This window comes from Choloepus didactylus, chromosome 18, assembly GCF_015220235.1.
Source record: "Choloepus didactylus isolate mChoDid1 chromosome 18, mChoDid1.pri, whole genome shotgun sequence".
Lineage (NCBI taxonomy): Eukaryota > Metazoa > Chordata > Mammalia > Pilosa > Megalonychidae > Choloepus > Choloepus didactylus.
Window position 1 is genome coordinate 56,740,322 of NC_051324.1, and position 19,617 is coordinate 56,759,938.

Genomic DNA, 19,617 nt, shown 5'->3' on the forward strand with positions numbered 1-19,617 from the left:
TCGTGGACATAACATACGCTTTGTGAATTTAGGAATCCCCCACTTTATAAGTCAAGCCCTCAATATTGAGGCTTGCTTGGGTGAAACTTATGGTTATAAAGGGGAGGCTAAGCCCACCTATTATTATGCCTAGGAGTCACCTCCAGAGAACCTCTTTTATTGCTCAAATGTGGACTTTCTCTCTCTAAGCCTAATTCTGCAAATAAACTCATCACCCTCCTCCCAACATGGGAAAAGACCCCCAAGATGAATGAGCCTTCCTGGAGAAGTGGGACATGGATTCCGGGAATGAGTCTGACCCTGGCACCGAAGGACTGAGAGTGCCTTTTTGACCAAAAGGGGGAAAAGAAAGGCAACAAAATAAGGTTTTAGTGGCTGTGAGAGTTCAAACAGAGTCAAGAGGCTGTCCTGGAGGTTACTCCTTTGCAAGCTTCACCTAGACATGCCAAATGATCACAGTATGATAAGCCCAAGTCAACAGTAGTCCCAAAAACCTTAAAGAATACCTGGATCCCTATAAAATTTCACTCATTAAGTTTATTCTTCAGAAACTTAAATCCTTTAGAGTGCTCCTATGCCAGCTAAGTCCCAAAACCCAGAGGCAAGAGCCTCTTCAAGAATATCAACTAGATGTATCTCCTTTTCTCATAAAGTTGATACCCCTTTTCAAGATGAACAGGTTAGGGTGGTCACTGCCTAGACATTCCTGAAGATCTGGAGAGTGATGAAACTAGAGGAAGGGGTAGCAACAGACAAGATGGAATTTAACAAAGGATTATGAATACTAAATCCTTATATAATTTTCTTCTTCTTAGTTACTAGGGTATTACAATAGCTAGAATGAAAGAACTGAAGTGGTGAAACTAACACATAGCATCCTTTGAAATTTGTTCTATAGCTACTTGTTAAATTGTAATTTGAAACTTACCTTTTTGTATATATGCTGTATTTCACAATAAGGAAATAACTGAAACTATTATTGTAACTCATAACAACTTTGGAAATTTCTTTATATCTACTTCTTAAATCATACTTTGAAAGATATTACCTTTTTGTATATATGTTATACTTCATTATAAGAAAATAACTGAAACTGTGGAACTGTAACTAGAATATTTTTTTTAAATTTGCTAACTACTTGTTAAATTGCACTTAGAAAGTTATCATTTCTATGCATATATGTTATATTCGACAATAAAAATATTTTAAAAATTAATTTTAAAAAAGACCACATCACCTGTGAATAAGTTGGATGCCTTTTATTTTTTTTCTTACCTAATTCCTCTGGCTAGAACTTATACTACAATGTAGAGTAGAAGTGAAGAAAATGGACATCCTTGTCTTATCACTTACCTTAGGGGGAAAGCTTTGTGTATTTGGGGGTGCAGTTCTTAAGTATATATATGTATATAATTGTTTTATATTCCTATTAAATTGACCCTTTTATCAATACAGTGTCTTTCTTTGTCCCTTTAACAGTTATTAATGTAAAGTCTATTTTATCTGATATTATTATAGCCATCCACGCTCTTTTTTGGTTATTATTTACACGGAATATTCTTTTTTCCATACTTTCATCCAGTTTGTGCCTTTGGAGCCAATGTCAGTCTCCTTTACACAGCATATAGTTGAATCATACTTTTAAAAATCCATTCTCCCAACTTAAAATAATCCGTTTACCTTTAAAGTAATTACTGATAAGGTAGGACCAACTTAGTCCATTTTCTAATTGTTTTCTGTATGTCTTACATTTGTTTGTCCCTCATCTTTTCCATTACTGCCTTCTTTTGTGATTTGTCAATATTCTGTAGAGAACCATTTTGATTCCTTCACATTTCCCTTTCTATGTCTTAGACATTTTCTTTGTGGTTACTTTGGGGTTAGTATTTAACACCCTAAATCAATAATCTAATGTGAATTGGTACACTAACTTCAGTAGTATACACACTCTGCCCTGTATCTGCCTGTTCCCCCTCCCTTTATGTTGTTCTTGTCACAGCTTACATCTTTATACTTCGTGTACCAAGCAACAAAGATTTATGATTTTTTATGCATTTTTATTTCATATCATGTAAAAAATAAAAAGTAGAGTTATAAACCAAAAATATAATAATATTTGCACTTATATTTACCTTTACTGTGGCTCTTTATTTCTTCATATGGCTTCAAGCTACTGTCTAGTGTCCTTTCCTTTCATCCTGAACTACACTCTTTAGCATTTCCTGTAGGGCAGTTCCAGTGGTAACGAACACCCTTAACTTTTGTTTATTTTTGAGAATGTTTTGATTTCTCCCTCATTTTTAAAGAATAGTTTTGCATGAATTAGAATTCTTGATCGATAGCTGTTTTTTTTCTTTCAGTATTTTAAATATGTTATCTCACTGCCTTTTGGCATCCATGGTTTCTGATGAGAAATCAGCTGTTAATCTTGAGAATCCCTTGTACATGATGAGTTGCTTACCTCTTGCAGTTTTTAGGATCCTTTTTTTGTCTTTGGCCTCCCAACAGTTTGACTATAATGTATCTCAATTTGAATCTCTTTGAGACTATCCTACTTGGAGTTCACTGAAATCTTGGATGTGTATATTCATGCATTTTGTCAAATTTGTGATGTTTTCTGCCATTATTTCTTCAAACGTTTTTTCTGCCACTTTCTCTCCTGTGACTCCCACAATGCATTGTTTCATGGCACCCCACATATTTCTTAGGTGCTGTCCACTTTTTTCATTTTTTTTCTTTCTGGCCCTCAGACTAAATAATTTCAATTGTCCTATATTCAACTTCACTGATTCTTTCTTCTGCCTTTTCAAAGCTGCAGTTGAACCCCTCTAGTGATTTTTTTATTGCAGTCATTGTAATTTAAGCTCCAGAATTTGTTTGGTTCCTTTTCAAAATTTATAGCTCTTTACTGAATTCTTCCTTTTGTTTATCTATCATTTTCCTGATCTTCCTTAGTTCTCTGCCCATACTTTCTGTCAGCTTACTGAACTTATTGAGGAGAGTTGACTTAACATCTTTGATTAGTAATTTCAATGTCTGGGTTTCCTCAAGGATGGTTTCTGTCACTTTATTTTGTTCCTTCGAATGGTCTAACCTTTTCCATAATCTTATATCCCTTGTTAATTTTTTGGTGAAATCTGTACATCTGAATATTATAATGTGTTAACTCTGGCAGATTTTCCCTCTTCCCTAGGGTTTGCTGGGGTTTTTTTGTTTGTTTGTTTGTTTGTTTGTTTTTGACCATTTAAGGCTGAAGTAGTAAATTTCTTTATTGATTTTTTTAAAACTCTTTTTGCAAAGTATGTATTCCCTTAGTCATAGGTGATCACCTAAGTCTCTGTTCCTTTAGCTTGTATTCAGTAAGTGTTCCCACAGAGATTTCCCACAGAATGCCAGGAGTTCAGAAAAAAGAACAACAACAAAATACACACACACACACACATGCACACACACACACACACACAAAATCCCCCAGTCCTTGTAAATTAGCTCTGTGTTGAGGCTCTCAAGTTTTAGCCCAGCTTACGCTGAGCCTATACATCAGTCTGAGGTGAATGTTTACGGCCTTCTCAGATCTTTCTGAGCATGTGTTTTGCCCTTGGCATGCAAAGTGGCTTTCAAACTCCCCTAGTATGTACGAATACTCATGGGTGTCCCCATCTCCTAACAAAAAAATCTCTCCCCGACTTTTCCTCCCAAACCCCAGGCAGTCTATTGTATATCTCATCTTCCCCCCCCACCCCAGGTGGCTGCAGTTTTCTTTGCAGCCACTTCTCTGCACTGTTTTCCTATACCAAGTGAATTCTGAGTTGGCTGAAAATAACAAGCACCTTGAGTCTGTCTTTCAGAGAGCCACCAGATGGGTTGGAACATATAGACACATACAACTAAATTTGCACATTATGTGTGTTCTGCTTTCTCCATAACCAGATACCAGGGACCTGCACTGGGAAAGTAGACTACTTTCCCAAAGATGATGACTGATCTGTAGAGGGGATGGGGTCAGGGCAAATAAAAGCAACAAGCAGCTTTCCCAGTGTTTTTAGGTTGCCTTTTTCTTGATGGAACATTCGTTTAATTGCTATATACCTTTGACTGTTTTCCAGAGTTCTGGGAAAGCTGGTTCCAACAGTTTCTGCATTTTTTTTTTTTTTAATGTTTCAGGGGTGGGAGGCATGCACTTGGAGCTTTTTACTCCACCATGTTGCTGACGTTACTCTCCTTTCCTTTCTTCTCAACATACGACTCTCTTTGCTTTTACTTAGCTCTTTTTCTTCATTATCCTGTTACCCTTCACCCTTTTGAACATTCCTCAGGTTTGCTAACAGTACCCATAAGCAGTGTGCAGCCCAACCATTTGTTCTACCACTTCAGATTGGACTTTTCTGCCAACGATGGTTCAGTATCACAGCAGGTCACTCAGTTTAAAAACTATGTTCCAAAAACTTCTGTTAGTAAACAACTAGAAAGCCTGGGGATTGGAACAGCAGTACTAAAAACAATGTCTCAATTTTTGAGTGACTCAACTCCAGGACTTGAAAGGTTGATTTTTGATGGAGATTCCACAGAAATCTCAAACAGATTATGCTCAGAATTGAGCTTCCTAAAATCAAAACGTCCTATTATAGAGTTTGATCAATTTTTCTTGACCAGTGACACAGCTATGCATATAAATAGTATTGATATTGAGGCTTTCCTAGAAAAACTCCTTAGATTATTTCAAAGTCCAATTTCTATTATTACAGGGTAGAGTAAGAACTTGTCCAAAGAGGTATTAAAATATGATTTGTTATTAAATACTACAGCAACATTAAAAATAGGGGATAGATGAAGCAAGACTGACAAAATGTTGATAATGTTGAAGGTGGGTGAAGGTCCAAGGGGCCTTATTATAATATTCTCTCTAGTTTTGTGTTTGAAATTTTCATAATAAAATGTTTACATAAATGTATTAGGTTGAACTATATGAGACTGCTGATAGCCGATCATTTTTGATGTACAAAAGTGGCAATTTCATATGGGTTCAACCCAATAGTCTAAAATAAAAAAAAATTATTAAAAATCAGCAAAGATATAAATGAAACAGAATAAAGTATCAGAAGAAACTCATGTATATGGAACATTGACTACACTATAAATAGTAGTAGGACAACTGGTTACCCATTAAAACAAAATAAATTTAAATTGATTAAAGACTTAAATGTAAAAAAAAATGAATACTAGAAGAAAATACAGGATTAAAAAAAAAAAAAATCTTGGAGTAGGGGAGGTCTTTCTAAGCATGACACAAAATACGAAAGCCAAAAGGGAAGATGACTGATCTGACAACAAAAATTAAAATGTCTGATGGCAAAATAAACCACTGACAAAAGTCAAAAAGCAAACATCAAACTTGGAGAAAGTATTTGCAAAAAAAATTGGTAAGAAAAAGACAATGCAATAGAAAAACAGGCAAAACATATGATGGCTCTATGTTTCTTGCCTTCCTCCATGCTGCGAGGAAGAAGTATGTGGTGGTTCTTTCATGTCTTCCCTGCTCCCCCAGAATGGAAATGATATAACCAGAGGAAAAAGCAATATGCCACAGGAAAGAGAGATCTAAGCCACTGGATTTTAATGAAATATGACTGGACAATTTCTTTAATGTTCTTCTGTGCCTGGCTGGCTTTATTCAGTAGGCAGCAAAAAAAGTCACTGTCATATAGAACTACAATATTCAAAATGGTGTCACTAGCCATATGTGGTTTTTTAAATTTCAATTAAGTAAATTAAATTAAAAATCAGTTCCTCAGTCACACTAGCCACATTCCAAGTGCTCACTAGCCACATGTAGCTAGTGGCTACTATACTGGACAGTACAGATAGAGAATATTTCCATTATAGCATAAACTCCTATTGAACAACTCTGATAGAATATTACTGTAATCCATAATCTATCCCTCACGCAAAGCCTAACAACCCAGGAAGATAATTACTCTAAAATTTTTTCTTCATCCACCACCACCTTTCATTTTTGAAAATTATATTGCTGACCATATTAGTTTGTCTCTACCAGGAAATCCATCCATACTGTAATCCTTATATTTTTCCTCAAATCAAATGTCCCAAGCAGTGAAAAACTGTTAGGTGCTGTCTAGACATGGGTTCTCAGTGTAAGTCTGCTCATTGTAACTGCATATTACTGTGGGAACAGGGAATTCAGAAGAGTGTAACTTTATTAATTAGGCTCCAAAACAACTGAGCTTTTGATTTTTTAAATTTCATATCTACTTCTGAAAGCTCTCTGCTGCTCCATTCCTCCATACCCCAGAAGGGTCAGTGTGAAAAGCAATAACAATGAAGTGACAAATTAAACTGTTCTGCTTCTGGCCAGACACAGGACTAGCAGAAGACATCTGTCCCTTTCGACCTGAAACAGCCCTGGAGTCCACATGGTAGGAGCAGGACTCTGGCTCCGCAGATTACACTTTCCACAATATTCCCACTGGGCAGGTGATAACCTTGCAGGCTTGTGAATGTATTTTCTTAAGGGAGAACAGCAGACATAGAACTTGTCTGGAGCTGGCTTCTAAACGGCTGAAAGTTGCTGGCAGCAGAAAACTACTATTACTAGGCGTGTTTTCAGGTAATAAGGTCCTCATAGGAGGACCTCATCCTCACAGGTATGCTCTTGCCTGTCCAAATGCTTCAAGCCAAGGGAAGAAGGGGGAGGAGTATCAATGGAGAAAAAGGCAAAGAGTGGGAAACAGATATTGAAAGGCACACATATGCACATGTGCCACATAAACACAGGGTCCCAAATATCCCATGATATTTTAAAAAGTTTTTCCTTAAATAACTTCAGAAATTAAGTGGAGTCATATTTTTCTCCTGAGAACTTCTACCTTGACACACAGAAAAACACAGACACACACACACACAAAAAACACAAAAACTCTAAAAATCCTGACAATGGAGAAAAGGACAGAAGGGTTTTGTAACATTTTTTCTGCTTCCCTAACAAGGTTAAGGTTCAAACTATAAACTGAAAAACCCTCTATGTCCTCAAAGGATCTGAAATCTCTCACAACTGATGGCCTCAATGCAGCTTCCCATGACTCAGAGACATCATAAAGAAACTTCCAATTCACCAACCCGGTCCCTGGAATGGACAGAGCAAGGATTACTCTACCAGAGATGGGAATGGGACCATGTCAGAGGAGAATCCTAACCTCCCTCTAATGTCCATAGGTGGCACAGTATCAGGGTGTCTGGAAGCCATGACTCTGAATAGAGCTGGAGTCTTGGCTTCCTTCCTCAGCATAATGGCAAACCTCACAGTAAGTAGTAGAATGGAGCAGAAAAATAAACTATCAGCGGTTGAAAGGACTTCCAATTCTAAGACCAGAAACAAGGTTCACTTGGTAGGCCAAATCAAGAGTGAAACTCGCCTTTATACACATTCAACTACATTACCCAGCCAGTGACCCCTTAGGCATCACTACAGGGAAATAGCTTCCACGCACTCAAAGCTTTCTGAGAACTTCATCATATGTATGAATACAACCATTGATCACAAGCCCGACTTACCGCCTCTCTCCGTTGTACTCAAACTTGATCCTGACGTCACTCTGCCAAAAGGAATGATAGACAAGTTAGAGGTTTCTCTGGCATATGTAACACCTGCCATTCCCAGGTGTGCTGGTTTGAATCTATTATGTCCCTCACAAAAGCCATGTTCTTTAACGCAATCTTGTGGGGGCAGACTTAACTAGTCTTTTGATTAGGGTGGGACGTTTGATTAGGTTGTTTCCATGGAGATGTGCCACCCAACTGTAGGTGAGACCTTTTGATTAGATCATTTCCATGGAGGTGTGACCCCACCAATCCAGTGATTAGTTCACTGGAGTATTTTAAGAGAGCTCACAGAGAAGAGAAGCTCAGAGAAGCTGAGAGAGACCTTTGGAGAGAAGCTAAGATGTGTTATCCAGTTTGCGGAGAAGCTAAGAGCTGACACAGACCCAATGCTTGGAGATGCAGACAGAAAGACATTTGGAGATGCTAAGCTACGAGATGAAGCCCTGAGTTCGCCCTGGAGAATCTAAGAGAGGACCCCCAGACACTTAGAGAGAAATGCCCTGGGAAAATAAGCAAGCACGCACAGGATCTGACAGAGAGAAACTAAGAGAAACAGAAGCCCAGAGACATTTTGGAGAAAGCCATTTTGAAACTAGAACCTGGGAGCCCATTCAGGGTGTATCTTGATTAATTCATGGGAATACTGAAGAGAGCTCAAGAGCCAACTGTCACTGATGCTTGGAGATGCTTGAAGACTCTTGGAGATGTAGAAGAAGGATGTCTGGAGATGCTATGCTAAGGGATGAAGGCCAGAGTTTGCCCTAGAGAAGCTAAGAGAGGACTCCCAGATGCTGAGAGAGAAATGCCCCAGGAGAACCAAGGAGAGAGCTGACAGAAACTAAGAGAAATAGAAAACCAGAGACATTTTGGAGAAAGCAATTTTGAAATGCAGCCCTGGAGCAAAGGACCAGCAGATGCCAGCCACATGCCTCCCCAGCTGACAGAGGTGTTCCAGACGCCATCGGTCTTTCTTCAGTGAAGGTATCCTTTTATTGATGCCTTAGTCTGAACACTTCTATGGTCTTAGAACTGTAGATCTGTAACCTAATAAATCCCCTTTATAAAAGCCAATCTATTTCTGATATTTTGCATAACAGCAGCTTTAGCAAACTGGAACACCAGGTAAGCCTCAGGTTATTCTTCGGCAACATTAGGCAAACATCCCTGATGGTTCATGTTCCAGCTTCTCTACCCAGATAGGAATTCCCTTCCAATGAGTTGTAGCCTTCCAGTTCTAACAAAGGCAACCAAGCCTTGGGACAAGATCCCTAGGTGGCTGCCCCAGCTCTTGTTGCTATGCTCTGGACATGATATTTCTAGCTTCGTACACACTCTATTTCCACAGCTGGCTCTGGCATTTTCTCCACCATATCACCTCCTGATCAGGATATACCTTTCCTTCTTAGCTGATATAACTGAATAAAAGAAGAAATCTTGGTACTTATACTTCCTAGCTATATGACCACAGGCAAGTTACTTATCCTTTATGGGTCTTTGTTTTTCCATCTGCAAGGTGGGGAGCTAAAAATACCAGCGTTGATATGAAAACTAAATGAGATAATGTAAGTAAAATATCTGACAGAGTAGGCATGCAACAAATGGTGGCTGCTGTTGCTGCTGCTGCAACTACTACTATTGGTTTCAGTGATCCTCTCAAGGCAACCCCAAGTGAGGGTAAAGAGGGACTCCAGGCAAATTACCTCAATACTGTTCCCAGCCTTACCCAAAAATGACCATCATGGGTATCCTGACAGCTCCATAAGTTCAGAAATCATGTCTACCTTGTTTTCTATATCCCTGGTGCCAAAGTAAAGAGAACGGCATATAGTACCTAAGCTTAATTATATTTGTTAAACAGATGAATGAAGAACAGAATTGAGAGTAAATATCAGAAATAAGAGGAAGTAGAAGTGTCAGAATGTTAAAGAACAAATCAAGGAAGAGAGACTGCAATAGGGCAAACAAACAACTAAGGGGGTCAAAGAATGAAAGAAAAAGGGAAAGGATATTATAGAAGAAGAGGTAAAGAAAAAGAAAAGTAAGACTGTCAGGAAACAAGTAAAGAATAGAGATGGAGGAGAGAAAGAGTTCATAGTCAATGAATGAAAATTATACTGGGAAAGACAAATTAATGGACTGAAGCTTAGAAGAAAGAGGGTTTAAGAGCATCTGAAGGTAAGGAACATAATATCTGACATAGCAGATGACAGAAAAGGGAGGCAGTCTGAAATGCAGGGTGAGTGCATAAAGAACTCCCTTTTCCCAAGAGACTGGGGGCTAGAATTCTCTTCTAGGCCCAGAAAGGATGTCCGTTTAAATGGAACAGCTGTTGTAGTTTATACTCTTAAAAATTATTGAAGACCCAGAGCTTCTGTTTATGCGGGTTACATTTATTGATATTTACCATTTTAGAAATTAAAACTAAGACAATTCAAATTTATTCATTTAAAAATAAAAACCATTACATGCTAACAAAAACACAGTTTTATAAAAAACAAACAAAAAAAAACCACACTTGTCTTTTCCAAAAACAATTTAGTGAGAAGAATGCAAATCTTTTTAATACATGCCTTAACAGGAGACAGCTGGATTCTCACGGCTGTTTCTGCTTTCCATCTGGGATAACACATATGCAGCCTGTGGAAAACTCTACTGTACATTTTTGAAAGAATGAGAGTAAAAAAAGCCAATAATATCTTAGCATTATAAGGAAGAGAGTTTTGACCTCATGGACTCTCTGAGAAAGCAATGAATTAGAACATAAGAGCTAAAAGGAAATCTACCATCCTCTAATTATATTATTTTAAAGATGAGGAAACCGGGGCTCAAAGAGCTTAGGGTACCTGGAAAGTTCATGTACTGAACAGTGGACAGCAAGGCTCCCCAGAGGAACAGGCCTACAATGTGATAACTCTTCAAAACACAGCCCTCAATACAGCCCTCTCGCCTTTTAATGTAACTTTATCCCTTAATAATACATAAGAATAGCTAACATTTATTGAACATTACTATGCACTAGGCATGATCTAAGCATGTTACATATATTAATTAAACTAATACACACAACAGGTACTATTATTTTCCCTATTTTACAGAAGAAATGGAGTTACAATGAGGTTAAGTAAGTCCCACAACGTCACATAGCTTACAAGGGCAGAGTCACAGATTTAGAACTCTAAAAGCCTGGTTCTTAACTACTATACTATGCTACAACTTATGTCACACGAGCAAACAAAGTTTATTTTACCCACAGATGCAAGACTTTAAAGGGAGGGCTGAAAGAAAGACACTATCAAAGAATCTTTTGTGACCTTACTTTTGGGAACTTATGGAGGAAGAGATGGTAGGTACCCCATATCTTGGCTAATAGTGGAGTCAGACTGGAGTACCAGTCATACAGCAAGTTTTAAGACCTGGGGAATCAGGAGTGGAGTCTGTGGCTGAGGCTGGAGGTGGATGGGGATGGATGCAGATGGAAGAGGCAGAACGGGAAGGCAGTGCACCCCCCGTCTCGTCTGCATCCTAAGTGAGAGTGAGTGTGTGAGGGTATGTGTACGCATGGAGCAGGAAGGTTGGGCAGTGCTGTGGAGGAAATTACTGTGTGGATTCAAAGTCTGTATGAGTGGCAGCAGTTTTTTCACTATCTTATTTTTCTCCTGCCCCAGAAATGATAAGCAGTTACCATGGCAAGGACCCTCCAAAGCATGGTGCCTGAGACATGTTGCTAAGCTCTGGCATGTCATTTCTAGCTTCATACATTGTTTCTAGAGCTGGTTCTGGAATTTTGCAAGTACTGACTGCACTTTGTACTCCTACATGACCCTTCAAGCTGAGCTACCATATCTTTTCACCTGTTCCTGCCTATATAGTCCAGCACACCTTGGTGTAGCTCTCACTCAATCTGAAATGTTACATTTAGATGCATGGATAAAGGAACCCCCTCCCTCAGTCCCTTTCTGGAACTGAAAGAAACGAAATTTATTTCAAGATGGGCTATAATCAGAGTATTTACGCTGCATGAATTTACTCAGAAAGGAAAGTAAACTTTACCCCCAAACCACAAACCACTCCTACCCCAAACTAACCAAGTTTGTGACTAACAGGAATGTAAATAAAAAATGCCTAGCACACTGAATCCCTCTTCTGAAGCTTTTCTAGGGAAGGATGCAGGCTCATGACCAGCTTCCATGTACCACATGGTGTGCCCAAATCTGCCAAGTTACTAAATCTGAGTTTCCCCTGTCAGGCTGACCACAATAAGCAAAGGATAAGGGAAGTTCAGATAAAGATAATCTGAATCTGCTCCTTTCCTGCCAATCATTCTCCTTGACCTCTCTGAGGCATTTCTCTCTGGGACCAAGTTCGCTCCTCCCCTGACTTCTGTGACTCCATCTCAGCCCCAGGAACCTGCCACCACTCTAACCACTTCTGCTTCTTTGCTGGTTCCTCTTCTTCATGCCCTCTCCCACCCCTCCCCCTACATGTGACCATTCCTCAATGTGTGGACTTCTGGCCTCCAGACTTCTCCCCCTTTCCTCACATCTCCCCAGTGGAAATAAACTTAATCTGTCGACCTCTAAATACAAGATTCCAAAATCTCTATGTCCAGCCACACTCACTCAATCAAAACTTCATCTGCCTGCCATACGTTTCAGGCAGATATGTACTTAAGAATACAGCTCTCGAGTCAACCAGGCTGATTTCAAATCCTGGCTCTACAATTCCTAGCTGTGTGACCTTAAACATATTATTATTTGACCTCTTTGTATCTCAGTTTCCTCATCTGTAAAGTGAAAATAATGATATCTATCTCATGGAGTTATTGAGAGAAATAAAATGATATAATTTGATATAAAACAGTACATAACAAGTAAGTGCTCAATAAATGATAATACAGGTCCATTATCCATTAGCCAAATGCTTGGGGCCAAAAGTGTTTCACAATGCAAAACTTTTTGGATTTAGAGAGGTACTATGGTATATGTTCTCCGTATCATGTGATGGCTGGGGTGCCTGGGCAGTGATCCTGTGGTGGAGGCAAAATGCTCACTGGTATTCCTAACATTTCCTAACCCCTCTTGGAGTCTGGGGCCTTGTGACTAGTTCTGAACGAGAGCTGGGAACAGAAATGAGTTCTACACTCTCTTCTCTGTTGGTCATATGTTCCAGATCGTACATTTATAGGAGAATGCAGCCTCCCCCAATCCAGGTCCCAAACTGACTGGGGGGGAGCACAGTCCTCCCCTTCCCTGCACTGGACATAAAACACAAGTGAGAAATACTTTTGTGTTAAGTCACTGAGATTTTGGAGTTTATTTGTTAATATAGCACAAGCTAGTTATCATATCTATCTCAATTTTTGAAGTGAAAAATAAGAATATTCACAGTAAGTGGAATAAAGACTATAAATAGCACTGTGTCAGCTGAGCCAGGTTTTATTGCCAAATGAGTTTGCTACAAATTTAAAAAAATAAACTTTCAGTTCACAGTACACTTCTGGATTTCAAAAATGCTGATAAGGAACTGTGGACCTGCAAAAACCACACACACACACACACACATACACACACAGGCATGCACGCGTTCTCTTTCTCTTAGTTTTTTCACTCAAATTCAACCTATCCATGTGTGTGCATCAACTACTCTCCTAAAAGTCTCCCTTCCCAGTGTTGCTATGTCTAACACTGCTCTCTTGGCTACACACACTCATACCTCTGAGTTTTGCTTAATTCTTTCTTTCCTTCCCCCTCTCACAGCCAGACAGCAAATTCCAGTCTTCCCTTCAATGCAACTCTGCTCCTCATTCTCCCCATCATCACCCGCACAGAGCCCCTTCCTCCTCACTCCTGGATTACTAAAGCAACCTCTGTAACTCTTGGCCACCCCTGCCCCTCCAACCTCATTCTATGTTGCTCTACAGTTCCAATCATTTAATCACCTCTTTCACCATGTCCCTTCCTTGTTCAAAATGTAATGGGTGATGCCCATGACCTATGGAATATAGTCTAAATCATCAACTATCATTCAGAGCTCTCTGGAATTTAGGCTCATGCACTTTACCTAACAATCTGACACTGTTTCCAACAGGATCAAGATCTAGCCAGACCTATGTCCACCTTATTTCCTGAAACACACCATGTTCATTCCTTCCCCTAGGTATTCAATCAGTTTGTTTCCACACCTGGAGTGCCACCTTCCCTCCTTTCCATCTAACTAAACTTTTACACATACTTCTCAGCCTTGTTCAAACACCAGTTCCTCCAGAAATGACTCCATAACTCTTTCAACAAGCTCATCTTTTACTTTCCTGACCTCCCACAGCACTTACTGTCTGTTCCATATAGTTTGGGAGAGTCACAAACTAACTTTTTTCGCGTATGTATTTCTCATTTCCCAGTGAGCACGGAAAATGAATAATATATCTTTTGTGTATCTAAGAAGCTTGACTGTAGGCACATGCTGAGCTGAATGGAGAGGTACTACAGCTGCTGAGAAAAAAGTTCCACTACCAAGGTTCAGTTCTAGGCAGTTCAAGTCCTCCTGACTACAGCCAATTTGGTGTGTGGAACAGTGAGAGCCACACACGGAGAGAGGCAATGCAGGCTACAGATTTGGAAACTCAGCAAGGGAATAGGAGTAACAAACGTTGATATCAAACTTAAACAGAAATAACCTTCTCAAAGTCTGAACTCAACAGCTGAACATTTAACCCAAGAGGGCTCTAAAGAATCTAGAAAAATCAAACACTGCTTGTTAAACAAGGTTTGTGAACTAATTTGACCTAGCGAAAGTCTCAGACAACCATCATCCCTCTTACCCTCTCCCTGATTCTGTACTGCTTCTTCTACCCTGTATTTGCTACATACCTGTGATGGCTCCCTCCACCTTTGGCTCTGGGGTCCTTACTTTACCAAAGATAGCAGATAAATGAGAAGAAAAGGGCAACAAAAATTAAAATTTTATTTATAAGTATAACTCAGACAAGTCCCAAGAGATCACTGGAAGAGATAAAGAAGCCCTTTTTACAAAACATAATGCCAGGCTTCTGTGTTGTATTCAGTATTTTATTTTCAAACCAGCCAGCCTTCCTTAGCAACCCCTGAAAGAGAAGGTCAGTTTTAAAAGAGGTCTATCACAGTATAAGAAAAAGGCAGTCTGCTCAATAACTGATTCTTTTGGGGAAACAGCTCCTAGAATTCTCTTCCTCTAAAACTGATAGTTAAGGGCCCTGCCGTGCTTGTGCCTGCCATGAATAAAGCAACTTTGCCATCTTGAAACACCCACCAGTGAACATCAGGTGGGTGAGACCCAAACCCTGGGCTCTGTTCAAGCCTATACCTACTATTTTGATAAGAGTCAAAGGAAACAGGACCCTGTGGAAATAATGATTACATATGCACCTCCACTGGACTTTTCAGAAATTAGGCTAGGTTCAGAGGTTTGCAAAGGGCCTTCAGATAGACAATAATGACAATCCAGTGAGGCAAGAAAAACTTTAACCCCTTCAGCTCCATGACACTGTGCATGATTCTGGTTAGAAGTGATGCTACTACTACTGCTTTACATTTGTACATTTGTTTTACAACATGCAAAATGTTTTACATTCTGTCTTTGATCTTACAACAACCATAAGAGGTAGATATAGTGGGTGTTCTTATGTTTATATTTCAGGTGGAAAATCTGAGGTTCAGAAAACTTACATAACAAATACATAGTAAAATTAGAGTCAGAAGATCTGAGTTTGCTTCCCGGAGCTACAAAATACTTTTGTGAAACAACTCTGTAAACTTTAAAGTATTATACACATGCTTACAGTCGTTCTTGCTAAATGTGAAATAAAAGTGAAAGTACTCTGTAAACTGTAAAATTCTACATTAATGGATTACTAATAATTCAATGACTTCTCACTCCTAGGCTAGTGTTCTTTTCACTACACTAAGCTGTCAACTCGACAGAGAACTAGCACCCAATGGTAAAGCACTGTGAGTTGATGGCTACTACAGAAATGCTGCACATTATGGCCTGCAAAACCAACCACAGGCCCTAGCCATACCTAGGATGCACCACACATCTAAAAATATTCAGCCAGCTCTAACCATCATGCTGAAGACTTTCAAGGGCCCAATGTATAGAATACAGAGAACACAGATCCTACCTCCTAGAAAATAGTTCATAACCAAGCACCTGATGGCCCATGTACTTCCATAGCTGTTCAGAGTGTCTATCTGTCCTCAAATACATTCTCTAAGTAAGCTTGTTTATTAGGGAAAAGGATGTCATCAAGTCCTGCCAAGCAGACATATTAAATTAGGTTTTCAAGTTCTTCCAGGCCTCAGTCCCCAAACAATTCCATCAATGAACCTACAGCTTCTCTGGCTTTCCTTGATGTGCCAAGCTTGAGCCGCGTGAGGCTGTGCCAATCTCAACTAGGCCTTGTATCCAGCACTCCCATTCTCACACTGAAGGGGTGTTTGCCTCTGCCTGTCCCATTTTGCCCTTGAAAAAAACAACCTTTCCTGCTGGCCAAAATACTTGATTACTTTCCAGTGGGACTCTGCAATTGAAATCTTTAGCCCAATTTGACATTTCTTAATCCAATTTGGTATATCTCAGCCATTTAAATTAGGTTTTGATCTTTCATTCCTCCTACCACCTAAGCATGGACCTTGTGGTGGAAGAACTTGTAATGGAGAACACTGTTTAATCCTATCCCAGGCCTAAGCTAACAAAAACAAAAACAATAATAAAAAATGTGAATTCACTCGGTAAATTGTAAAGTCCTATGTTAATGGATTATTAACATCTTTTCATTAAACTAAGCTGTAAACACCCTCTCCCTCAAAAGACACATACCCCCCACCTCCATCTCACCCCATCCTTCTCAGAAATGCTTTCACTAAGACTTGCTTCCTCTCTCTGTTTTCAGGATGTTGTTGAAGAATACCTCGCCTAGTCAGAAGCTAGATGGCTACCTCACTTCCCAGGACAGACCAGTCTACAACCTTGACTTCATTACTGGGAAAAGTCACCCTGGACATTTTCAATATCCCTTTACCTACTAATAGGTATAAAACTTTGAGCTTCAATTTTTAAACAACTATGCTAGTTCCACAGCTTCACATTCACGACAGATTTCCCTGCCCCTGGAACAGAATCTTACATAGCATTCCCACTGATAAGTCTATTCATCACAATGCCTAGAAATTCATTACTTGTGTGGAAGGAATGAACATACCAACAAATCTCGAAACATTTCCCAGCGAGTACTTCATTTCTGTCCAAAAAATCAACAGTCCCTTATATGATAAAATAAAAGCTGTACTGCCCAATATAACAGTTACTAGCCACATATGGCTATTTAAATCTAAATAAATTAAAATTAAATAAAATTTAAAATTCAGTTCCTTAGTTGCCAGTAGTCAGATGTGGCTAATGGACACCATACTGGACAGCACAGATATGGAACATTTCCATTATCATAGGAAGTTTATTAGCTAGCACTGACAGTGGCTGCTTATGAATTACATTGTTGTGTAAAATGGTGACTTGAGGCACTGAATATAGTTCATGAGTAACCTTACTCCCTGCATACCAACTAAAATGACTTGTTTAGGAAATGAATTCCACACTCTTCTGGCATTAGTATCAGATTTAAATGCACATTTCAGCTTTAAGGGGTAATTTGGTTCCTTACCAAAAATTTCTTTTTCTCACTGGCCCCTGCACATGAGCTTGTTGTTACTGTGGGACTGTTCAGTAGGGCTGAGTTGCTGCTGTTGTGTTTTTTCTTCAAAAACAAAAAAAACTAAGATAAATAATTTGTACCCTCCATGAAAGAGAAAAAGTTTGATGATATTCAAGTAAATTGTGGGTCTACAGAGCCAGTATTGTCAGGATTACTTCCTAAACAAGTCACTCTTTTCCACAGTGGTTTTATAACCACTCACTTCACTCTAATGAGCAGGCACAATAAATAATCAGAACTTCTCTTACTATACCTTTTAGGATCTAAGCAGAATTCCTAAAAGGTTATCTCCCTTTAAGAAACTACCAAGGACCACTCTACCCCTCCTTTTCTCAACCTGGTCCCCCTTTTCACCCACTAACTGATACCCACACTAATAGTCCAGTCTGGAGAAAGGTCAGCTGATTGGAGCAGTATTAGCAAGCATACTCCACCTAGGAAGACAGGAAGGAAAGTGAGGTCATTAGGCTCAAACTTGGGTGAGGGGACTCACTTCTGATAAAACACTCTTTCCTAAAGTGGCTTTGAATACCAATGAATTATAGCAAAGGAGAACCCATACAATTAGATAGAATAATGTATGAGAACAATGAGAATGGGCCTTAATCTGTGTCTCCCCATTCTACAAGGTAACCACAAAAATAAAAGCAGCTTTCTGAACTAATCCTTCAGTTATAACATGAAACAAAAGGACTTAGAGTTCCTAATATTCCTAAAGGCAGGAAATACTCTAGGAGACTATATGTAGCAGACACCAGACAGAAAAAAAGTTCTATCTAGGGCCTTATACTTTCTCCAAGAACCAAGGGTACGTCTGAAGAACTGGTGGACAAGATGCAAATGAAGACAGAGGAGGTTAGCTGGAAAACAAAGAGAACCATGAGGGAGAAGGATCAGAGACAAATTTTCAACAAATGTGTCCAACATAGCCCATCTAATATTGCACTGGATACCCACACAGAAAGGAAGCTCCCATCACTCTCTGAAAGCAAATGACACTGGAAGAGAGAATAAGATTCTCAACAGCACAAAAGTTTAAATGTTACCAAAAATAGAACTGTTTTCCTAAAGAAGCAGACAACTCTTAATAAAACAGGCACTCTCAATTACCTGAGTTAATAAGGGGAAACAACTGTAAATAACAACAAAATCTGTCATTGTTGACTTTTAAAATGTACTAGGTGACATTTTAATAAATAAATAAATTTCCCTTCTTAATTATGTTTTATGTAAGCTAACATCAAAATTAATTATTTTTTTCCTGAATATATATGGTAAGCTAAAAACTTTCGAGTTAGGGATCATGCATCTGGGTCAAAGAGTTGCAAATAATCAATAAAGGGGAAAAAAGAATCATTTGAACACTGTTTCCATAATGAGAGAAGGAATTATTCTTATTCTCCAGTGATGAAATACTCCAGGGGTCAGGCACACAAGGCTTTGGGATTCCAGATCATGAACCCACACCTTGGTTGGTATACATCACTTACCACTGAACAGACTGTGAAAGGAAAAGGCCAACAGCATCCAAGCCTGGTATCAGAGTACCCTTGGCTTCTCAAAGGTTTCCCATTTGAAAACCCTTCCCCTACAAATCTAGTTAAAATCTGCCAGGGCCACCACACACACCTGCCTATTTGGGTGACCCATTTCTTTGTTCTTCATGGTCTCATATCCAGGTAGCCGGGGACGTCGGCTCATCTGGAGGGCCACCAGATCCTTCATGATTGAGTCCAATGCCTCCTGTTCGTCTACAACAAAAGAGAGAACATGGGCTAAGATACTTACACATAGACCAGCAAAAGCACTTTCACAAATTTTATGATTAATACTCAGGGAACTCTGCCCTGGTAAAATGACAGACCCTACAACTCTAATCACATGTATCTGATGCCTCTGAAAAGTAGATAATTGAGGCCTGACTATGTCAATCGAATTTTAATGAATTAACAGCTCCGCAATCAGATTTCTAGCAGTGATATTTACCAATTCACTAGGGAGAAGAGAAGTGCTCAAACAGAGCAATACATCATGTGCCAGAGAAATTCAACCAGGAAAAACAAATGAAAAGGTGGAGTGAAGAAAACACAGTTTAGCACAGAAGGGTACTAAATGAAAAGATGATTTCACAGAGAGCTGATTATGGGATAGAGCTAGTACCAAATCTATTCTTAAAACATCACATGTAGGACAGCACATTTTAAAAGGTACCAGACAAGGACCTCAGGTAGCTCCCTTGAAGAGAAGTTATTTTA

General features: G+C 39.2%; 1 protein-coding gene across 4 annotated transcripts in view; it reads right to left on the reverse strand.

Moving 5' to 3' along the window:
- The window catches only part of MAP3K3 (mitogen-activated protein kinase kinase kinase 3), an 82,201-nt gene that overhangs the window by 54,154 nt on the left and 8,430 nt on the right, over positions 1-19,617 (reverse strand). For 2 of the 4 annotated variants that reach the window (XM_037810082.1, XM_037810083.1), the window contains exons 2-3: positions 18,992-19,113; positions 7,570-7,610 (exon numbers count right to left, since the gene is read on the reverse strand). In XM_037810082.1, coding sequence (XP_037666010.1) covers positions 7,570-7,610; positions 18,992-19,113 — 163 coding nt within the window. Of the gene's footprint in view, positions 1-7,569; positions 7,611-17,311; positions 17,405-18,991; positions 19,114-19,617 lie in introns of those variants that run through there. The other 2 variants (XM_037810085.1, XM_037810084.1) reach the window with 2 other exon arrangements.